This window comes from Monodelphis domestica, chromosome 2, assembly GCF_027887165.1.
Source record: "Monodelphis domestica isolate mMonDom1 chromosome 2, mMonDom1.pri, whole genome shotgun sequence".
Lineage (NCBI taxonomy): Eukaryota > Metazoa > Chordata > Mammalia > Didelphimorphia > Didelphidae > Monodelphis > Monodelphis domestica.
In genome coordinates, this window is record NC_077228.1 from 61,818,426 (window position 1) to 61,839,436 (window position 21,011).

The window sequence follows — 21,011 nt, forward strand, 5'->3', positions numbered from 1 at the left end:
TATTGGATTGGAATCCTCTGTATTGTTCATTGCATTGCCAGTATCACAAAGCCCTCAACCCCAGTAATCCAGGGAGAAGTGGCATATGACATCTTGACTTTACCATTAGTCAATAAAAAATGACTTCACACATTCCATAATTTGGTACTTAAATGTTTTGTGGAAATTCTGGCAGTGCAAGTGGATGAAATCTCTACTTCCCTAGGTAGCCCCATTATACTTTTAATCACTCCTAGGTAGTAGGAAGATTTTCCTTAGATCAAGTCAAAATATAGATTCCATGCAGCCATCTACCTATTAGTCCTAGATTTATCCTTTAAGACCAACGTAAACAATTCTAATAGCTAGATTATAGCTATTCAGATAATTATTTACAATTAAAATTAGTGTGTGATAACATCCTCACCTACTCATATCTTCTTCAGCCCAGATGCCCCAGATTCTCATCTCATGGTTTCGTATGTCTTCGTTACATCTTCTATCTGACCTCAAATTGGTCAATGTCTTTTCAAAAATATGATGCTCAGAAATGAAGACATAACCAAATATGATGTGGCCAGAACCCAGCAGAGTAATCAGCACTATGTTCATGTTAAGGCAGCTATAGGTGACATTTGCTTTTTTGGCAGCATGGCACAGTGTTGGCTCATTGAGTCAAAGAGTACACTGAAGATGCTTAATCTTTTCTTTTTTTTTTTTAATTTGTTCTACTTTGTGACTATCTGCACCTAAGTCTTTTCACATAAATTGTTGTTTAGTCATGCTACCCCAGCATCATTTGTGTGCTTTTAGTTTTAAGTAAAGTCTTGGATTTTACATGTATTCCTTTTAAATTTTGTTTATAAGTTTTATAGTCAATTATTCTAACTTGTCAGAATCTTTGTAAACCTTGAAGCCCTGTATAAATGTGAGTTGTCATTAGTTTGTGATCCTGACACATGAGATACACATGCTTCATTTCATCTTCAGGTTTAATAATCCTTTTGACCTCTGTCTTCAACCCCGTGATTGAAAAAATTATTGGACAAAAGAGAGCCAAGTTGATAACAAACTGGAAAAAAATACTCTTAGGTGTATTTGCAAATGGTTAAACAACTTGAATTAATCTTATCTACAATGATATTGTGAAAGACTTTGCCAGATACCCTCTTGAAATCCAAAAATTCTATGACTAGCATTCCTGCAATCTAGTAGTCTTGTAAGTCTGTCCAAAAAAGCAAGTGAGTTGATTAACAAACATTTATTTAAACTCTTATGTACCAGACATCGCGGCTACAAAAAGAAGAGATTTTGTATTTGTGTCCTCAATGTCTGGTACCTAATTCCTTTTTGAAAATCAGGATCTTGCCCTCCTCTTGGTACGTGACACTTTTCCCAATTTTACATGATTTTTTTCAAAAACTTTCTAATGACTGTTTAGCAAGCACAACTGCAAATTATGACATGTAGTTTGTCTTGTTTAGTTCTGTGGGCATCTACTTTTTGTTCCATAATTTTCTCAATCTAAAGATTATTACCAGGTGAAATATCCCACCTGTTTGAGCTGAGGTTCTTTGATCTTCCAACCCCAACACAATCCCTGCCAAAAGCTTTTTGTTGTTCTTAGCATCTGTTAACTTTAGCTTTAATGTTCGTAGTTATATTCTTTAAGGACCACAGCTCTCTTTTGTGTTTATCGTATTAACCTGCCTTGGGTTTTGTGTTCCTCTAAATAACTTGTTTAAATCTGAATTGGTTGATGAGTTCCCTATGCAATCCTATTGATCTATTTAGACAGTTCTTCCTTTTCTTAGATCATTGGAATCAATTATATTTGTGTCTCTTCTTTTTTTTTTCCCTTGAAATTTTTTAGAACAGACTTCTTACTTTGCATGATTTTACTCTAAAGGAGCCCTTCTTGATTATCTGAATTAGTGGACAGGAATATAAAGAGTAATACCAAACAATGATAATGCCATATTCTTTACTCTTTTACACCTTAGAGATCAAGTAGTGAGATATGGGAAGAGGTCAAACTGAGGAAAGACTGATGGGTGCAGATGATTGTTATTGTCTACCCAAGATGCCAAATCTTGACCCACAGACAGAAACTAAAATAAATCAAAACAGTGGTAATAATGAATTAAGAAAGGGGCAGCTAGATGGCTCAGTGGATACACTAGATCTGGAGTTGAGAAGACTTGGATTCAAATGTGACTTCATAGACATCCTAGTTGTATGACTCTGGGCAAGTCACTTAGCCCCATTTGCCTAGCCCTTGCTCTTCTTTCTTAGAGTTGTTACTAGAACAGAAAAAGTTGTTTTAAAAAATAATGTTTTAAGAATAATGATAATATTCTATAAATCAGTGCTCTCCAATGTAAGCTACCTTTATGGTTTTCAGTGTACTTTACATACATTATTTCATTTGATTCTCAACAAACATATGGTAGGTTATATAGTCACTATCCCCATTTTATAGCTAAGGAAACCCTGACTCAGAGAGGTCAGGGGATTCGGTCATGGACACAGAATAAGCAAATATAAGTATAGAAATCTGAGCATAGTTCTTTCCTGACCCTAAGTCTAGGACCTTCCAGATTGCTACTTCCCCTAGTGAATTTATTAGTAACCATCCATGAAGGACAGACAAAGAATGTATGGAGCACCCACCATGCTTTCAGAAATAACAAAAGAGCAGAGCCCACCAGGGAAAGGCTTTAGATGTCAAGAATGGCTAAGAATTAAGTTTTTTGAGTACTTTTCTTCTCCTGCTGGGTCCTGTGGATTAAGTGTGAAAGTCTGATTTGTCTTCTCCATTCACAGAATTCTGTAGGAATATAGTGTCCAACTCAGTCTAGAAGTGTATTTTAAAGATTTGTCCTATTTTAACTCGGCTTAAGATACTCAATTATTTTCCCACTTTTTAAATTTTCTTGCTAATAAGTACCAAGAGCTTGAGATATTGAGCTAAACCAATTGCTACTATTTGTTTTCATACAGAGAACCTCTCATCTGATTCAGCACTCTCTAGCCCAAATGCCCTGAATTCTCCAGGGCCAGGGATTGAGGGTTTGAACCGCAGGAGGAAGAAACGCACCAGCATAGAGACCAACATTCGTGTGGCCTTAGAGAAGAGTTTCCTGGAGGTTGGTTTTTACTTTGCAGATAGGGAAATATACATCTGAATATTAGTCATCAATTTATTCAAGAGTGAATTTTGAACCTCTGCTTTGAACAAAACACTATGTTTGATGTTGCAGACATACAAAGATGAATCAGACACTTCAACTAACTCAAGGGGATAGTTATGGAAACTAAAGGAATGAAGTTGACAGAGATTATAATTAAAAAAAAAAAACAAGTGTGTTATGTTCCATAATCATAAGTCCAAGGTGACATGGAAGCTGGAGGAAAGACAACCACTTAGTTGAGAGCATCAGGGAAGGCTTTTGGAGACAGTAACATTTGAGTTGGGCCTTGGAGGTAGTGGTTTTCAGTAGGTGAAGGTATGGGGGGATTAGAATGGGGAGGAATGACAACATGTAGCATGGACAAGAGTGTAAAAGCAGAAAATGTTATGGCATATGTGGGGTATAAAGAGAAGGCTAATTTGCCTGGAATGGATTGTGACTCCCTCTTGTCCCTTCACTTATAACAGGTAACCTGACTTTCTATTTTATTAAAAAGATTAAAGATGTGATTTCTCTACCACCTCCCACCTTTCTTCCTTCATATTCTTCCCCTTGCTTCTCTTTCCCTGTGAAGTTTTCTCCACTCTTCACTAAGGGTTATCCCTCCTGTATTTGTATTCTTGATACTATTCCCTCCTTCTTCTGAGACCTTTCTTAACTTACCATCCTTTTGTCCTCAAACATCTTCACATTTTCCTCTATGTGGACTACTTATCATCTTTCTACCAGCATGCTCAGGTCCACTTTAAAAGAACAAAACTTCCTTGGCCCTTCTTACCATCTCATCTGTTTCCTCAGCCGCTGCCACACAGATTGGAAAAAGTTGTCTACACCTGATGCTTTTCCTTTCTCTGCTGTTCCCCAGCTCCTCATTCCTTTTATTGTCAGGTTTTGGCCTCCATCATTCTACCAGGTGCTTTCTCGCATTGCCAATGTCCTTCTAATTACCAAATCCAAAGACCTTTTTTTTAGTCCTTATTCTCCTTTTACCTTTTTGCTGCTTTTGACATAGTTGACCACTCCCTCATGTTGGACATCTTCTCTTTGATTGACTTCAGAGATTGTACTCTCCTCCTGTTCCTTCTCTGTCTCCTTTCTTGGCTCTTTCTCTTCCTGACATATTAATGCGACTGTTTTTCAAGAATTTCTCCTCAGTCCCCCTTCTCTTTCTTAACTCTTTCCTTTAACAAACATGTTCACTCCTTTAACTTCATCTGCTGCTCTATGTAGAAGATACACAAATCTATTTCTCTAGCCCTGACCATTTTCCTACAATGCACTCATACCAACAACTCAAGTCCTAATCCAAAGTAAGCCTTTCCAGATTCCAATATCTACCAAATTTATTACTGTCTACCCATTTACCTTGCTCACAGCCTTAGTTATATTTTGCTCTAACCTCTCCCTCATCACTCATGCAGTCATTTCCAAGTCCTTTCAGTTTCACCAATTAACCTATCACGCATTTCTCTACTTCATTGCTGCTTCCCTAGGACAAATCCCATTATACTTCCTTCCTACACCATCATAATAGTGTTTTTTATTATCTAGAATTTATATATATCTACATAGGTATATAATCTATTATCTAGAATCTATAATTATTCTATTATCTAGAAAACAGTTTTCTAATAGATTTTCCTGGCTTTCTTTCTCCTGATCCATCCTTTCAGAAGGATTTTCATTTCAAATAGATCTGATCTTACCACTTTTCTGCTCAGTAATCTGTTGCTTCCTCAGTAAAGTCCAAGGCTTCCACAATTTTGTCACACCATTCTACTCTTCCAGTTTTGTCCACATATTCAGTGCTGTAGTCAAAGCAGTCTATTCTGTCTCTAGAACGCACTGTATATATACCCTTCTCCTCTGTGTTTACTCATGCCAGAAATCCCTATACTTTGACTAACTACTTTTCATCCTTTCCCCAGGCCTAATGAATTACTAAATGTCCTTTGAAGCCCAACTCAGCTGCCTTTTCTTCCATGAAGCTTCCACTGAACCACCAGGGTCCATAATGAACCTCCCCTTTTGAACTAGCATAGCAACTCCCTAATGAATTTCTAATTCATTGTTATTATGTTATACTGTCTTAAATCCATTTATCTTCATGCCTACCCAGTGTTCTGTATTTAATGAGACCTAAGAAGTTTAGGCTTAATTTATTGTAATGAGGATCCATTTAAAGTTTTTAGCAGGATAATGATCATGAACATGATCAGAGCTGTAATATCAACGATATTTTGACCTTTTCTTATTTTTATTGTCTTTTCCATTATGGCTCCATTATAATCTCATTATATTTCTTCTTTTGGATTATAGAAATAAAACTTGAATATAGTAGATTTCATTATATAAATATTGGAAAATACACTATTCCAAATTAAGAAATATGTCCATCAAAATTTCTGTAAATTTGAAATCCATCAGTATTTTTCCCAAATGCTTAAAATACCATGATCCCATAATAAGTTGTAAGTTTAGTTCCTGACTCTGCCATAGATTTAATTGTATGGCATTGGGCTAATAATTTAATAACTCTGTGCCTTGTTTAAAAAGATGTTCTCTTTTATGTTAGTTTCTAATTTCTTATTTTAATTTTATATCTATATTTTAAAATGTGTACTTTAAAAAAGGGGGAAAAAAAAACCTAGTCCTCTGCTTTTTGATCATTAAATACCATCTTACCCTGTGGGTTATAGTCATTTCTTTCTTTTCCAAACTTCTTCCTTTAAGAATCAAAAGCCTACCTCGGAAGAAATCACCATGATTGCTGATCAACTGAATATGGAAAAAGAGGTGATCCGTGTTTGGTTTTGTAATCGCCGCCAGAAGGAGAAAAGGATCAATCCACCTAGCAGTGGTGGGACCAGCAGCTCACCTATAAAAGCAATTTTCCCTAGTCCAACCTCATTGGTAAGAATTAAGAAAAGGGCACTACAACCTTATTAAATTAGTATGTCTTAAATATCTAAATGTCAGTTAATCCTGTTTTACTGTTGTTAATTGAATGCAATTCATAAATTTGTTACCAAGCTGATGTTCTTACATCTACAATTGTAGCTATCACTTTATTCTTTCTGATATTCCTAGTTAAAAGTAAATCACTTTGTTTCTTCTCCATTTTATATTCACTCCACTTGGCCTCTTCTCCCTTTATTTTAGTCATTTGATCACCTAAATTCAGAAAATAATATTTATATGATTCCAAAGGTCTCCAGCAAAACATTGTTACTTCTTACTTGTATTGGGCAAAAGATGTTTCCTAAAAGAAGAAGAAATGCAAACTCTTCATTTTTACCTATTTCCTAAACTAAAATTTGGATTGCTTCATTGATAATAAGAATGCACATATGTGTATTTTATGTAGTTGCAAGCTATCACAGACCACATCATAAAGATTCAATGGCAACTGAATTAAGTACCTTTTGAAATCCTGTAGTTCTAAAGAAATGTGACTATTCTGAGAAACTATGACACTGCTTGTAATCAGCTTTTTAAAAAATGTATCACAAATTCAGCACACCCATTCCAAAACTGCCCTACTTTTTTCTCTCCCACTGGACCTCCCTTCTGTTCACTTATATGTATTTTTTTCAAATACTCCACTGATACTCTTTTCTTGTTTTCTTTTAGCACCATTATCCCTTTCTCCTCTTCTCATTCCCACAAAAGAATTTAAAACTGCCTTGTAACAAGTAAAGATAGATAAGTAAGGTAGCTACAGAAGCTGGCAGATCTGAAAATGTTTGTCCTGTCTAATTCTGTAGTTTATGACCGTCTTTGCCAAAAGGTGGGAAGTAGGTGTCATCGGCCAGCCTCTGGAGGCATGGTTGATTATTGTTTGAATTTCTTTTCTCTTTTCTTATATAGAATGTCATCATATGTATAAGCTCTTATGTAAATTGTTCCTGTTCTGCTCCTTTCACTTTATATAATTTCATATGTAGCTTCCTAGGTTTCTCAGAATCAATTCCTTTCCTAATTTCTTAAGGAGTAATAGTATTCTATTACATTCATATACTAGATACCATAAATTGTTTTGTCATCCCACCATGTTTTATAGACACTACTGTAGTTTATAATTCCTTGCTATAACAAAAGCTCCTACTGATGGTTTTTGTCCTTTCCTTCTTTCTTTGAGGTATATACCTAGTAGTGGTATTGCTACATTAAAAGGTAAACATACTTTAGTGACTTTTCAAGTACAGTTCCAAATTAATTCCCAGAAGGACTAGGCCAATTCATAAGCCAACCGCCAGTGCATTAGTAGTATGTCTTTCTTCCTGTTTTTCCTTTCAACGGTTGTCATTTCCCTTTTTTGTCATTTTTGTCAATCTGTTGGGTGTGAAGTGGAACATTGAGGTGATTTTAATTTTCATTTCTTCCAGTGACTCCTTAGAGTGTAATGAGCAACCCATCATGACCTCTTAATTTTTATAAAAGGATATAGTACTATCTTAGGCTTTGTCAGATATATAGTAATTTTAATTATCTTGGGTATTGCTAAATGTGAATGTGGTGCATAATTGAAAACAATTTTCCTAAAACTTAGAGGACTATGCAACTTGCCTTTCTCTACTTTTGTTTCTTTTTTAAAATTTTGTAATCAATCTTTTGGACTTGGGGGTTTTATAAACCAAAATCACACTAAGTTTTTATTTGTTGGTTTGATAAAGGTAATTTCAGACTATTAGACTATAATTATTAAATAAAGGAGCCAATTAGATATAAAGTAAAAACTTCATTTTGTACAGAGTAATGGTCCTACCAGAAGAAACAATACAGCATTTCTTATTAGCATTTTTCCTGTTTGTCTTCTCTTAAAAAAAAAATACTTCTTAATACAATGAATTTTCATAATTTTCACAAATTTACTCTTCCCAGATTTTTATGCTGCAGTCTCAGATGCTAATGGTAATTCTTGGGTTTATAGATCATGCTTTGTCTTAAGTAATGCTTCAGTGCACAATATTGGGGGGGGGAAAGAGGAGCAAATATTTTCTGCTGTTATTTCACTTGTGAGGAACCTGGGATACCAGTAAATTTCTTGCCCATGCTTGAAATAGTTAGGCAGTAAGAGAGCAGAAATCTAGATTTCCCTAACAGTTTTCTCTATAAGAGTTTAATAAATGCTCGTTGATTTGTTAGACATTCCAGTAATTGGTATCATATCTTTTACTGATTTGGGGAAGCTGAAAAAGGGGGGACTTAAATTCCTATGATTTTGCTTGTTTTTCAATCCATGCTATCAAATTCAGTGAGATTGTTGGTGTTGGATTGGAGGAAAAAAGAATATCCAGAAAAACAAATGATATCCACAAAACTTAACCTTTAAAAACAGATAAAATGAAGATTTATTGATATTTGAGTAGAACTGTATCTAGCCATCATAGCAAAGTTCCATTATGTAACATCAATATCATTTATTTTTCAATGATAGTGGCTTATGTAAAATAATTTTTATTATAGTTTTCTTATTTTGGTATTTTGTAACTAGAATTTTTAAAATGTTCTAATGTATTGTATGTCTTTAAAAAAATCCTCCCTTGAGTTGTGTGTTGGGGGCGAAAGGTATAAGGTTACTCTAAGTTATTCTATTGGGTCCTCCTCAGCCTTCAATGGGTCCATGAACATTTCCTGAAGGGGTCCCAACTATTCTTACTGCCTTTCAGGTATAAGCCTTTTTACTTATATTTCACCTTCTCACCTCTAGGTGGCAACCACACCAAGCCTTGTGACAAGCAGTGCGGCCACTACCCTGACTGTCAATCCTGTACTCCCTCTAACCAGTGCTGCAGTAACTAATCTCTCTGTTACAGGTAAGAGACAGGGATAAAGCAGTAGCTGTAATGACATAGGAAAGCTTCAAACTGTGCAGCAAGATGCACACATTCAAATAAGACAGGGTTACTCTAAAGAATACTACTATAAAGTCAGAGAGATCCCCTTAAAAATGCCCCTTTTCTAAATCAAAGAAATACCTCAGAAGAAATGTTGCTCTATTCTAAGTCAGTCAGCCATGATAAAGCATCTACTATGGACCAGGATCCAAGCTAAGCACCGGGGATACAAGGAAAAGGGAAAAAGATAGTCCCTGCCCTCCAGGAGCTCCCAGTCCAGTGGGAGAGAACCTGAAAGCAGCTATAGACAACAATACACATGATAAAGTGGAAATGATCTATATAGGGAAGGAAGAATTAAGGAGTATTGGGGAAGGCCTCTTGTAGATGGCATTTTCACTGAGACTTGAAGGAAATTGGTAGAGGGAGGGAAGGAGAGAATTCCTGATATGGAAGATAGACAGCCAATGAAAATGTCCAGAGTCTGGAGATGGAGTCTTATGAAAGGAATAACTAGAAGGTTAGTATCAATGGATCACAGTATATGTGGGATAGGGGAAAAGAAGACTGGAAAGATAGGAGGGGGCCAGGATGTCAAAGGCTTTAAATGCCATCAAGGGGATTTTATATTTGATCTTGAAGGTGCTAGGGAACCAGTGGAGTTAATTGAATAAGAAAATGACAGGTTAAGAAAATTAATTTGGCAACTAAGTGAAGGCTAGACTAAAGAGAGGTGTTAGCTAGACAGACCAACCAGCAGGCTATAGCAACAGTCTAAACAAAATGAGGTAATGTGGAGAGAAGGGAGCATATACAAAAGATGTTAGGAAGGTAAAATCAATAGGCCTTAGCAATAGATGAGGTATGGGGAGGAGAGGAAAAGGGGAAAAATCAAGTATGATACCTAGGTTTCAAACCTGGGTAACTGGGAAGATGGTGGTACTCTAAATAGTAATAGGGAAGTTAGGAAAGGTGGAGGGCTTTGCAGGAAAGTTAATGAATTCAGTTTTGGAACTGTTGAGTTTAATATGTCAATGGGATATAAGTTTGATATATTTAATAGGCTGTGAGAGATGCAAATCTATAGGAGAAAGGTTAGGGTTAAATAAGTAGGTCTAAAAATTATTAGCCTGAAGATGGTAATTGAATCCATGGGAGCTTAAAAGATCATCAAGTGAAATAATGTCATGAGAGACAAGAAGAGGGCCTAAGACAGCCCTGTAAGAGAAAGTTGTCAGACAGGAAGGAGAAGCAAGCACCAGGAAACGTAGTATCAGGGAAACTTAAAATAAAGATTATCAACAAGTAGAGAGTAATAAAGTTTCAGAGGCTACAGAGGAGTCAAGAAAGATGAGGATTAAAAAAAAAAGCCAATCAATTTGGCAATTAAAAGAAATCCTTGGTAATTTTGGAAAAAGAATTTCAGTTGAATGATGAGATCAGACTGTGGAATTGAAAAGTGTAAGAGGAAAGGAAGTGAAGTCATTGATTATAGATAGCCTTCTCAAGGAATTTAACTTCAAAAGAGAAAAGAAATCTGGCCGGTAGATAGTGGGCCTGAATAGATCAAGTGAGAGCTTTTTTGAAGATCAGTGAGACATGGGCATTTGTGTAAGCAGTAGGGAAGCAGCCAGTAGAGAAGGAAAGGTTGGAGAGGATGATGGAGAGAACAAACGGATCGAGAAAATGGGATGGAATGGTGTCACTTATAGAGAGGGATTGCCTTGTCATAAGTAAAAACTATCTCCCCATGTAAGACAGGAATGAAAGAGTAAACAGTGACAGAAGGAACCTGGATGATGTGAGACACTGTAAAAGGCCTTGGTTTTTACAGAAAGGTTCTCAACTGAGAAGGGGGGGTGGGCTTTTGGAGCCTTGGAAGGTTTGAAATGTTTAGATCCATCCCCCTAGTGAGTAAATTAGGGAGGAATTGCCAGGCTGAGGGAGAAGTAGAATAATAATAGATTGTAATCTGATGAAGGAATTTCAGTGTTCACGAACATGAAAGTAATAATCATAGCAAGATCAAGAGTGACCATCTTTGAGTTGAGGGTGGGGCTAGGAATTACAGTTTTCAAATATGATGTAAAAGGAAAACAATAGATTGATAAAATTGCACAATTTTTTTCCTAAAATTATTTTGTCTACCTCTTTTCAATTCTGTAAATAAATAATGTTTGTTAGATCCATAGACTACTGCACTGCTTTTCTAGATTAGTCCCCCTCAAGCACATCATATATGACCAGTAACCTATCAAATAGCTACAGAATAAGGAATTTTTCTCTGGGGTAGCCTCATATAAACACTGGCCCAAATTCCCAGACTCTCTATCGGAATAATTAGCCCTAATAGAAATTGAACAAAGCTAATAAAGATAGGTTTCTTCCTTTCTACCTTTTTGTATGTCCTGTGATTTTTGAACCGAGGAAGTAGAAGTTACACTGAAGAAAACAAAAATGGAAAAAGAACTGAAGTAATCCCAATATGTACCTGGGAGTTTCATACTGTAGACAACTTAATTTTGAAGTGTATTGATGAATTGGTTTTCAAGATTGTCAAAAAAGAAGCAAATGCAAAAGGATGAGAAAAAGATATCATATCTTTTTATCTCCCTAAAAAGTGAGAGGAGAAAGATCAAAAGCTGCCCATCCAAATGCCTGTTTTCTCATATCTGCAAAATTTTCCTCTTCATTTCTTCATTATGGGTACAGGCAGCTTTTAGAAATGATGTTCTAAACAGACCAACTCTATAATCACATAATTTAATCCAAGTATAGACAGTATGAGGTATCACTGTGCTTTATTGTTTGTTAACACTAAAAAGTAATTGATTCAGTGCATCCTATGGATATGAGAGTTTGTACAAGATTCCTTTTTATAATAATAGAGATGATTTGGATTCAATCTTTTTAAAATATTAAGCAAGGTGTTTTAACATAGTCTTTTTTTTACCACTGTCATGGAGCATGTTCATTGCATAATTAACAAGGAAGGAAGGATTCTCCTACATGTTGGAGTTCTCCTGATATATCTGTTTCTAGATGATGTGCCAATTGTGTCAACATCCAGATTATTACTGAGCCTCTAAAGTAAAAAACACACTCTAAGCAAGAATTAAACCTAACTATATATGAAAGTCCAAGTGAATGAATAATGCCTACTGTCCAGACTATGATATGCCCTTGAATAGACAATTCATAGAACAGATCCATCAGTATGTGAGTTTGTAGTCTAAAAGAGTATTGCCTTTAATAGCCATTTTTCTGATATCAGCAGACAATTGCTTGCTGACTAAGAAATTTTCTGGGCTCTTTCAATCTCATTTTTTTGTGGCCTAACATTGGTTAAATTTCTATATAAAATTATTTTATTTGGTGTCAGTGTCATTTCTTTTTGTCCTCTTCCCTCTTAAGAGTTTAGGTGTCTTCCATACTTTTCCTGGACCCTCTTCTCTTTTTTTTCTATATACCCTCTTCTTCATCTCCTCTCCCTTAGATTCAGTTATTATCTGTATGCAGATAGTTACCAGATCTTTTTATCCAGCCTTCTCTCTGTTCTGAGTTTTAACCCACATCACCAGTTGGGTGTTGGATATTTTAAACTAGATAACCTGTAGGGTATCTCAGACTTAATATATCCAAAAGAAAATACAGATAGATATTGACACATACATTTATGTGCTTATAAATGTATGTTGTGTTATATATTTATTAATGTACATATATACATATGTTTGTGTGTTTATAGGTATATATTGCTCTGCTTTATAAGACAATTCATCTAAAAATGCATGCAGATATATATGTATATACAGACATACATATATGTGTGTATAAATACATTTATACCCACAGTCTCCTAAAGAAAAGCAACAAGTATAAAACAGTTATGAGAAAGAATGGCAAAGTGTCCAACTAAGTGAAATTCGAAGAGAATTTAAGGATGAAAATAGAATGATTGAAAAAAAAAGAGAAGAAAAATCAAAGATTTGTCATTTTTAAATGTCCCTGCAGACTTTTTTTTTATCATGGTGTTTCCTATCCATACATCAAAATCATTCAAAATTCCTTCAGAAATATAACAATTGTTTTCTCTATCAAGGACAATAATACCACCACACTTGTACCTAACATCACAGTCCTAGATATATACTTATAGGATAGGATGAAATGGCAGTAAAGAGAATGAAAACAGGAGAAGCAGCAAAGTTGGGTCAGATATATAATTAATAAATGCATACTGGAAGCAGACACGGTTTTTTGAGAGTATAGAGGAAACACTATACAGATGATCTGAAGAGAAGGGTGTATAAGATACCAAAGGCTTAGTGAGGAAAACAAGCTTTACTGATGTTAATAAACATGACCAAGCAAACACTACATAAATACGGACAGCTGGATCGCTCAGTGGATAGAGAAGCAGGCCTCAAGATAGGAGGTCTTAGGTTTAAATCTGGCCTCAGATATGTCCTAGCTATGTGACCCTGGACAAGTCACTTCCCCCGCCATTGCCTATCCCTTACCATTCTTCCAACTTAGAACTGATACTTAGTATTTGATGGATTGGTTTTTTAGTCTTAGAAGTTCTCATGACATCAGTCATTTCTGTTTAGATATTGGCCATTCTTCTTACCCCCCTAGTGTTCCTGGGAACTTGGTTTTGTACCCACTCCCCAACAGTAACTTCACAGCTCACCTGTTTATAACATCAGTGTCAGATTTAGAATGGTCTGTTGTCTCAATAATAAGCAGGTGTAAGGCTACAAATACTTCCTGAATGAAAAAAAGATATTTAAGTGGCCAACTGAGATCGTTTACATTTATTGTTACCCCCTCCCCCCCAAAATCTTTGGGTTAATTTTGTTCTCTTTTCAAACCTATAAAAAATTCTTAGGGTTCCTGGTAGAGAGGAAACATTTCAGAAATGCTAAGTTTGTATGGGGATAGGGGAAAGGGGTTCTAGGAGCTTCTTTTTCCAGGGCAGTTTGGTAGCGTCATTCTAAGAGGATATCCATCATATTCTGTTTTTGTTCCTAAGTAGGAAGCTAATAGTGAATTCTTTCTATTCTGTATTTCTTTATTTTCTTTTATTTGTCTTTTCATCTTAAAGATTCAAAACTTTTAAGTTTATTTAATTAAGTAATTTGGACTATTTTTCCATGATTACAGTATTCATCTTCTTCCCTTCCTTATTCCCACCCCCCTCCCCGTAGCCAACAAACAATTCCACTGGGTTTTACATGTGTCATTGATCAAGACCTATTTCCATATTATTAATGTTTGTACTAGAGTGATCGTTTATAGAGTCCACATCTCCAGTCATATCTCCCATCGAAACATGTGATCAAGTAGTTTTTTTTCTTCTGTGTTTCTGCTCCCACAGTACTTTCTCTGGATGGGGATAGCTTTCTTTCTCATAAGTCTCTCAGAAATGTCCTGGATTATTGCATTGCTGCCAGTAGAGAAGTCCATTACATTCGATTGTGCCACAGTGTATCCGTCTCTGTGTACAGTGTTCTCTTAGTTCTGCTCCTTTTACTCTGCATCACTTCCTGGAGATAATGTCAGTTCAAATGGAATTCCTCCAGTTCATTTTTCCTTTTAACCCAATAGTATTCCATCATCAACAGATACCACAATTTGTTCAGCCATTCCCCAATAGAAGGGCATCCCTTTATTTTCCAATCTTCTGCCACCACAAAGAGCACAGCTATAAACATTTTTGTACAAGTCTTTTTCCTTGTTATCTCTTTGAAGTACAAACCAAGCAGTTGTATGGCTGGATCAAAGGGCAGACAGTCTTTTAGTGCCCCTTTGGGCATAGTTCCAGATTGCCTTCCAGAATGGTTGAATCAATTCACAACTTTCCCAGAAATTCATTAGTGTCCCAATTTTTGGGACTCCAACATTTATTAATTTCCTTTGATGTCACATTAGCCAATCTGCTAGGTGTGAGGTGTTACCTCAGAGTTGTTTTGATTTGCATTTCTCTAATTATGAGATTTAGAACACTTTTTCATGTGCTTATTGATTTCTTGATCTGAAAATTGCCTATTCGTGCCCCTTGCCCATTTGTCAATTGGAGAATGGCTTGATTTTTTTGTATAATTGATATAGCTCCTTATAAATTTGAGTAATTAGACCTTTGTCAGAGGTTTTTGTTATAAAGGTTTTTTCCCAATTTGTTGCTAATTCTGGTTGCATTGGTTTTGTACAAAAACTTTTAAAATGTAATCAAAATTATTCATTTTACATTTTATAATATTCTGTCTCTTGCTTGGTCTTAAAATCTTTACTTTCCCAAAGATCTGACAAGTATACTATTCTGTGTTCACCTAATTTACTTATAGTTTCCTTCTTTATATTTAAGTCATTCACCCATTCTGAATTTATTTTGATGTAGGGTGTGAGATGTTGATCTAAACCTAATCTCTCTCATTTTGTTTTCTAATTTTCCCAGCAGTTTTTGTCAAATAGTGGGGTTTTGTCCCAAAAGCTAGGATCTTTGGGTTTATCATACACTGTCTGAGGTCACTTACCCCAAGGCAATTCCACTGATCCCCCCCTTCTGTCTCTTAGCCAATACCATATTGTTTTGATGAACGCTGCTTTATAGTACAATTTAAGATCTGGTACTGCTAGGCTTCACTTTTTTTTCATTATTTCCCTTGATATTCTTGATCTTTTATTCTTCCAAATGGACTTTGTTATGCTTTTTTCTAATTCAGAAAAAAAAAATTTCTTGATAGTTTGATAGGTATGGCACTGAATAAGTAGGTTAATTTAAATGTTTTTCCAGTTGTTTAGATCTAGTTCAAAACTATTTTTAATATGTTTTTATTTAAGGTTCTTTTACTAAAATTATTTTTTGTAGTTACAACTAAATCAAGTTAGGAGAAGACATAAAGAAATATCTATAGAGAAAAAAAGCCAAATAAAACAGGAATGGTAGTAGATTAGTGATACAATTATACTATAGCCTTTGAGAAAAGCAACTCTTCTAAGAGCTCCTCACCTTTAGGCATATTCATGGAGTTCAAAGATAGAAAGCCCCCCTAGAACCAAAATGCTCACTGTTATACTTTTTTTTGTATCAAAGAATTGGAAATGAAGTATATTCCCAGTTGATTTGAAAATAGCTAAACAAATTATGATGCATGAATGAAGTTGAATTTTACTGTGCCATAAAAAGGCAAATAGTAAAGAATTTAGAAAAACCTGAAGACATATATACTGATACAAAATGAAGTAAGCTGAATAAAGGAAGCAATAGATGATTTCAGAAATGTAAATGAAAAGAACAATGTAAAAATTAAATGTATATCCCTAATAATAAAAATATTATATTTTATGAGGTTTATTAAGGATCATTAGAAATCAAGGAATAAAGAGGATACAAAATAAAAACCACATGCCCATGGCTGGTTAGCCATTTTCAAATTATCCCTGCCTTACCACCATCACTGCTGATGCTATATCATTCAAGAAGAGAGAGAGAGAGCATAGGAGGTATTACTGCCAGTTAAATACCAATAACGTGATCTCTCCAACGTGGAGATGCAGGAGAGATTATAGGGAATTCTGGGAAATACTAAGGACTTCTGGGGAATAAAGTCTTAAGGTTCAAAATCTCCATTTATACAATAGTCAAATGAAATTGAAAGCTATCTGATTAAAATGACCAAGAAATTCAGCCCAGGAGAAAAGGTGAAGAAATGTGCTTTCTTCAGTCCCTCACTCATTGTATGTCATCTGGAGTTTCAGCTGTACTGGATGTGTTGTTTTTGCTGAACTGTTTGTTTGTTTTTTTTCTTTTCTAACAAGATTCACTGAGTAGGAGACCAGAACAGTAGATGGTGTAAAAACAAAAGACCTAATTAAGGCTATATTCAATTTCTCAGATAAAAAGCCATTTTTATTTAAGAAGGATTTTCAAATAAAGTTTGCACTTTCTAATCCAACTCTTCCTTTCAGGCACTACAGAAACAACCTCCAACAACACGGCAACAGTGATTTCTACAGCACCTCCAGCTTCCTCTGCAGTGACACCCCCCTCTCTGAGCCCTTCCCCTTCTGCCTCTGCCTCTGCCTCTGAGGCGTCCAGTGCCAGTGAGACCAGCACCACACAGACCACCTCCGCCCCTCTGTCATCCCCTCTTGGGACTAGCCAGGTGATGGTGACAGCATCCGGGTTGCAGACAGCAGCTGCTGCCCTCCAAGGAGCTGCCCAGCTGCCTGCAAATGCCAGTCTTGCTGCAATGGCTGCTGCAGCAGGACTAAGTCCAGGACTGATGGCACCCTCACAGTTTGCAGCTGGGTAAGGAGCTGCCTTTTCTCAGGCCTTCTCGTGAAAGGAGTGAAGGAGGGAGGGGTTCCTTTTATGTAGAGCAGTCTTTTCACCACCCTCAGTTCTTAATCAAAATGTTCTGCTTTTAAGCCTTCATAATTAGCTGTTCTAGAACCACACTTTCAAGAAACTCACAATGCCTTAGGTATATTTAAATGAGGTGGACAATATCTTAATATTGCAAAAATATACTTTGAAGTACAGAGTCAAGAAACAATATGTACCTCCAGTTACAAGACCAAAAACTGGCCCGTGTGCCCTCATAAAATAGTTCTTTGTTTTCTTGAAATTGAAATTCTCTCAAAATATCACAACTATATTGTCAGTTACAGTATACATCCTGAGGTAAAAAGTTAATGTGTGGTAGAATCAGAAAATAAATATAAATCATTCTGATAGCTACCCAGATCACTTTTTTTTCTATTAACTACATCAACTATTTCTTTCTAACTCTTAAGATGCAAAGGCATCTTTTTCCAGCCATGCTTTTTCCTCATCTATTTTCTCAGATTGTAAAGAAAGCCATTTTTGCAGTTCCCAATTTTATATTGTTATTGTAAAAAATGAGAAATTTCATGGAAATTTAAGTCTTTAGGTTAAATTTTTTCTCTTGAAAAAGAAGAGGGGGAAAAATATCTAAATGCACTAAAATAAAATTTTACGGTTTATGTAAAATGACAATGACCTCAGCCAACAGTTTTGCTTTAATAAAATGAAGAAAAACAGCACTCTGAAGCACTAGCACTATTTCATCATACTGTGGTACAAGGATAATTGGATGTTCTAAGAAAAGCCATGGGAGTCTTTTTCTAGTTCCATATACATTTGCCCCAGTTGAATTTTCTTTTCTCTATATGGCTAATTCTCAGACTGATGATAAATTTTACTAGAAAGTAACTATTTCTCCCTGTCTTTGTTCCCTCCCTCGGAACTACAGAGGTGCCTTACTCAGTCTCAACCCAGGGACACTGGGCAGTGCTCTTAGCCCAGCTCTGATGAGCAACAGTACACTCGCAACAATTCAAGGTCAGTTACATTTTTCTCATCATTGACCATTCCTTTTTAGGAATGGGGTGGGAGGGTGAGAGAGGATTGTTGGTCATCCATACTATTGAGGACAAAGAAGATATAACAGCACTGAAAGAAGCTTTGCAGGACTTGGGTGGCTGTTATTTGGGGATTCAGAACAAAACAAAAAAAAATAACACATTTTGGCTTAAGATTGGAAAGAAGCTGGTGGCATAGATAGGTAAATTAATAAACCAACATTTTGTTTTGTTTATATTTATGGCTGGTGTGGAATCCCCTAGGAATAGCTTATAAAGTTTATAAAATGCTTACTTTTTTGTCTCACAAATTCAAGAGATACTGTAGTTGAGATATTTTTAGCCTTGCTTTTCAAAGAAAAACTTTTTTTCCTTAATCTAGATTTCTTTTTTTCCTCATCAAAGAATTGTCCCAAATAAAATATTGAATAAGGTAGAGAAATTTTGTTTGGTTTCTGCAATGTAATAGTTCCCATCCCATTACACAACTATTATCTTCATAAGTAACAACCAAGGAAGGCCTAGTAGTGTAACAGCTCATCTGAAGAAGATTTACTGGTTTTAGTTAGTGGCACTCAAGTGACTGAGAGCCAGCTTTGTCATTTGGCAGACAGAACAGTGCATCTCATCTAGGGCTATCTGAGAAGAGGGAATAATCCCATTGTATTCTGCTCTGGTCAGAGCAAAGCTAGAGTCAGGTAGTTAGTTTTGGGTGCTACCTTTTCAGAAAGACTGACAAGCTAGAGAGCATCCTTAGCAGAACATCCAGGGTGATAAAAGAAGTTAAGATCATGCTTTAGGAGAATCAGGGAAGGAAGGCCTTCAGTTTGAAAGAGAAGTTGTATGGGGAGGTAAAAGGCAAGGCTGCTGTGGAAGAAGTAACAGGATCCCTGACTCCTGCCAGTTTGCCAGGTTTTCCTGTGGAATTACTGGGAAGGTTTGGTGGGAGATGGAGGGAAGGCAGATTTCAATTTGCTATAAGAAAAAATGTTGTAATAATTACGGCTTTCCAGAGTGAAAGGACCTATAATGTGATAAGCATATCAAAAAGAATTTTTTTTTTAAAGAAGATTTTAACCTGCTGAACTCTGGTCTCCTAGTCAGAACTTTCCCTAAAAGTATAAAGAGCCTAACGATAGAGCCAACTGTATTCAAACGTTTAACAAGACCTTTGTCTCCTTAATACTGTTAGGTGTTTGTTAAAACTGTTATGTTTGTTGAATTTTCTTGAAAGTGAACTTTGCTGTGGCAAAGCTATTTCTACCATTCTGTACACAACTCATCCTTGGCTTCTTGTAGCTCTCTAAGTGAGAACACTTTGACCAAAAATCTGCTCGATGCCATCTGAAGGAACATAATAACCTACAACATAATTTTGAATATAATAATGTTCAAAATGAAATAATTTCTTCAGCAGGTTGGCTGCTGCAGCTGCCCATAACATTCAATTTATCAAAACCTTCTCAAGCTCCTGTTACGTGAAGAGTTATACTATGAGCTTGAGGACATAGAATCATGGTCATTGTCCTCAGGAAGCTGAGTCTAGAAAAGGAATGAGATGGCAACTCAGCAACAATTTACAATGATTTCTAATAAATACATTTAAATAGTGCAAAACAAAGGGCATATGGTGTCCAAAATTCATTTAATTACTGTAAAATCTTTGTTTTGGAAGATTAGTTGTTGGATTCAAAGAAAGATAACTAAGTAATAGCTCTAAATCAGAGAAATGACCTTTAGTTTTTTCCTTTATAGTTAATATAGATTATGATCAAATTAGAGCCCTTAGCCAAATCCAGAAGCCTGGGTCCAAATTTTGACTGGACACTTAACCAAAGTAAGTCTGAGATCTGTGACCCTAAATTATGGGCTGGGGGTGACCTGGGCCAATCAATCAGCCTCTAAAAGCCTTAGGTTCCTCTCTAAAATGGAGTTAACCTTCTACTTAGCCATGTGACTTAGGAGAGTTTGAATAATAAAACTATTGTACCAGTTGATCTCCAGTGTTTCTTCCAAGTCAAACTCTGTCTCACATTTCAAAACAAGCAGTGGGACAGCTAGAACTAAATTCTGAGGATCCTGGAGCTGCTTTTTTTTTTTCATATGCAGTACTCTTTAGTAATGATAATATTATACATGAAATTACATTACTACTAAGCAGGGATGCCAGGACTATCAGTAAGATAAGAGAAAAAAATAATAAAGGCATAAACAGTAGCTGAAGTGTCCCTATTTGCTTATGAGGTAATGGTTTTAGAAAATTCCACAGCATCATCAAAGATTGAGAACAATTATTAACTTCAATAAAGTACAATCATAAAAAATCGACACTATAGTTGTGTAGCATCAACAAAATGGAAGATGAAATGATAAAGGAGACCTATTAAAAAATTACAAAATGCATGAACTATCTAGAAGCCATACCTACTATGGTACACTCAAAACTTTTTCATTACAATTACTACTACACATGGGCTGAATGATTTTGTTCTATTAGAATTTTGACATGTTACATGAAACTAATTGCCAAGAGTGGGAAGACTTTTCTTATAGAGACATTGTTAGAGTAAGATTTGACCTTTTTTAAAAATTAGCTAACTTCTAA

General features: G+C 35.7%; 1 protein-coding gene across 3 annotated transcripts in view; it reads left to right on the plus strand.

Annotated features, from left to right (window-relative positions):
• Positions 1–21,011, plus strand: part of POU2F1 (POU class 2 homeobox 1) — a 261,553-nt gene that overhangs the window by 226,143 nt on the left and 14,399 nt on the right. For all 3 annotated transcript variants that reach the window (XM_056815490.1, XM_056815491.1, XM_056815492.1), the window contains 5 exons: positions 2,983–3,128; positions 5,907–6,086; positions 8,887–8,992; positions 16,988–17,330; positions 18,298–18,386. In XM_056815490.1, coding sequence (XP_056671468.1) covers positions 2,983–3,128; positions 5,907–6,086; positions 8,887–8,992; positions 16,988–17,330; positions 18,298–18,386 — 864 coding nt within the window. The remainder of the gene's footprint in view (positions 1–2,982; positions 3,129–5,906; positions 6,087–8,886; positions 8,993–16,987; positions 17,331–18,297; positions 18,387–21,011) is intronic.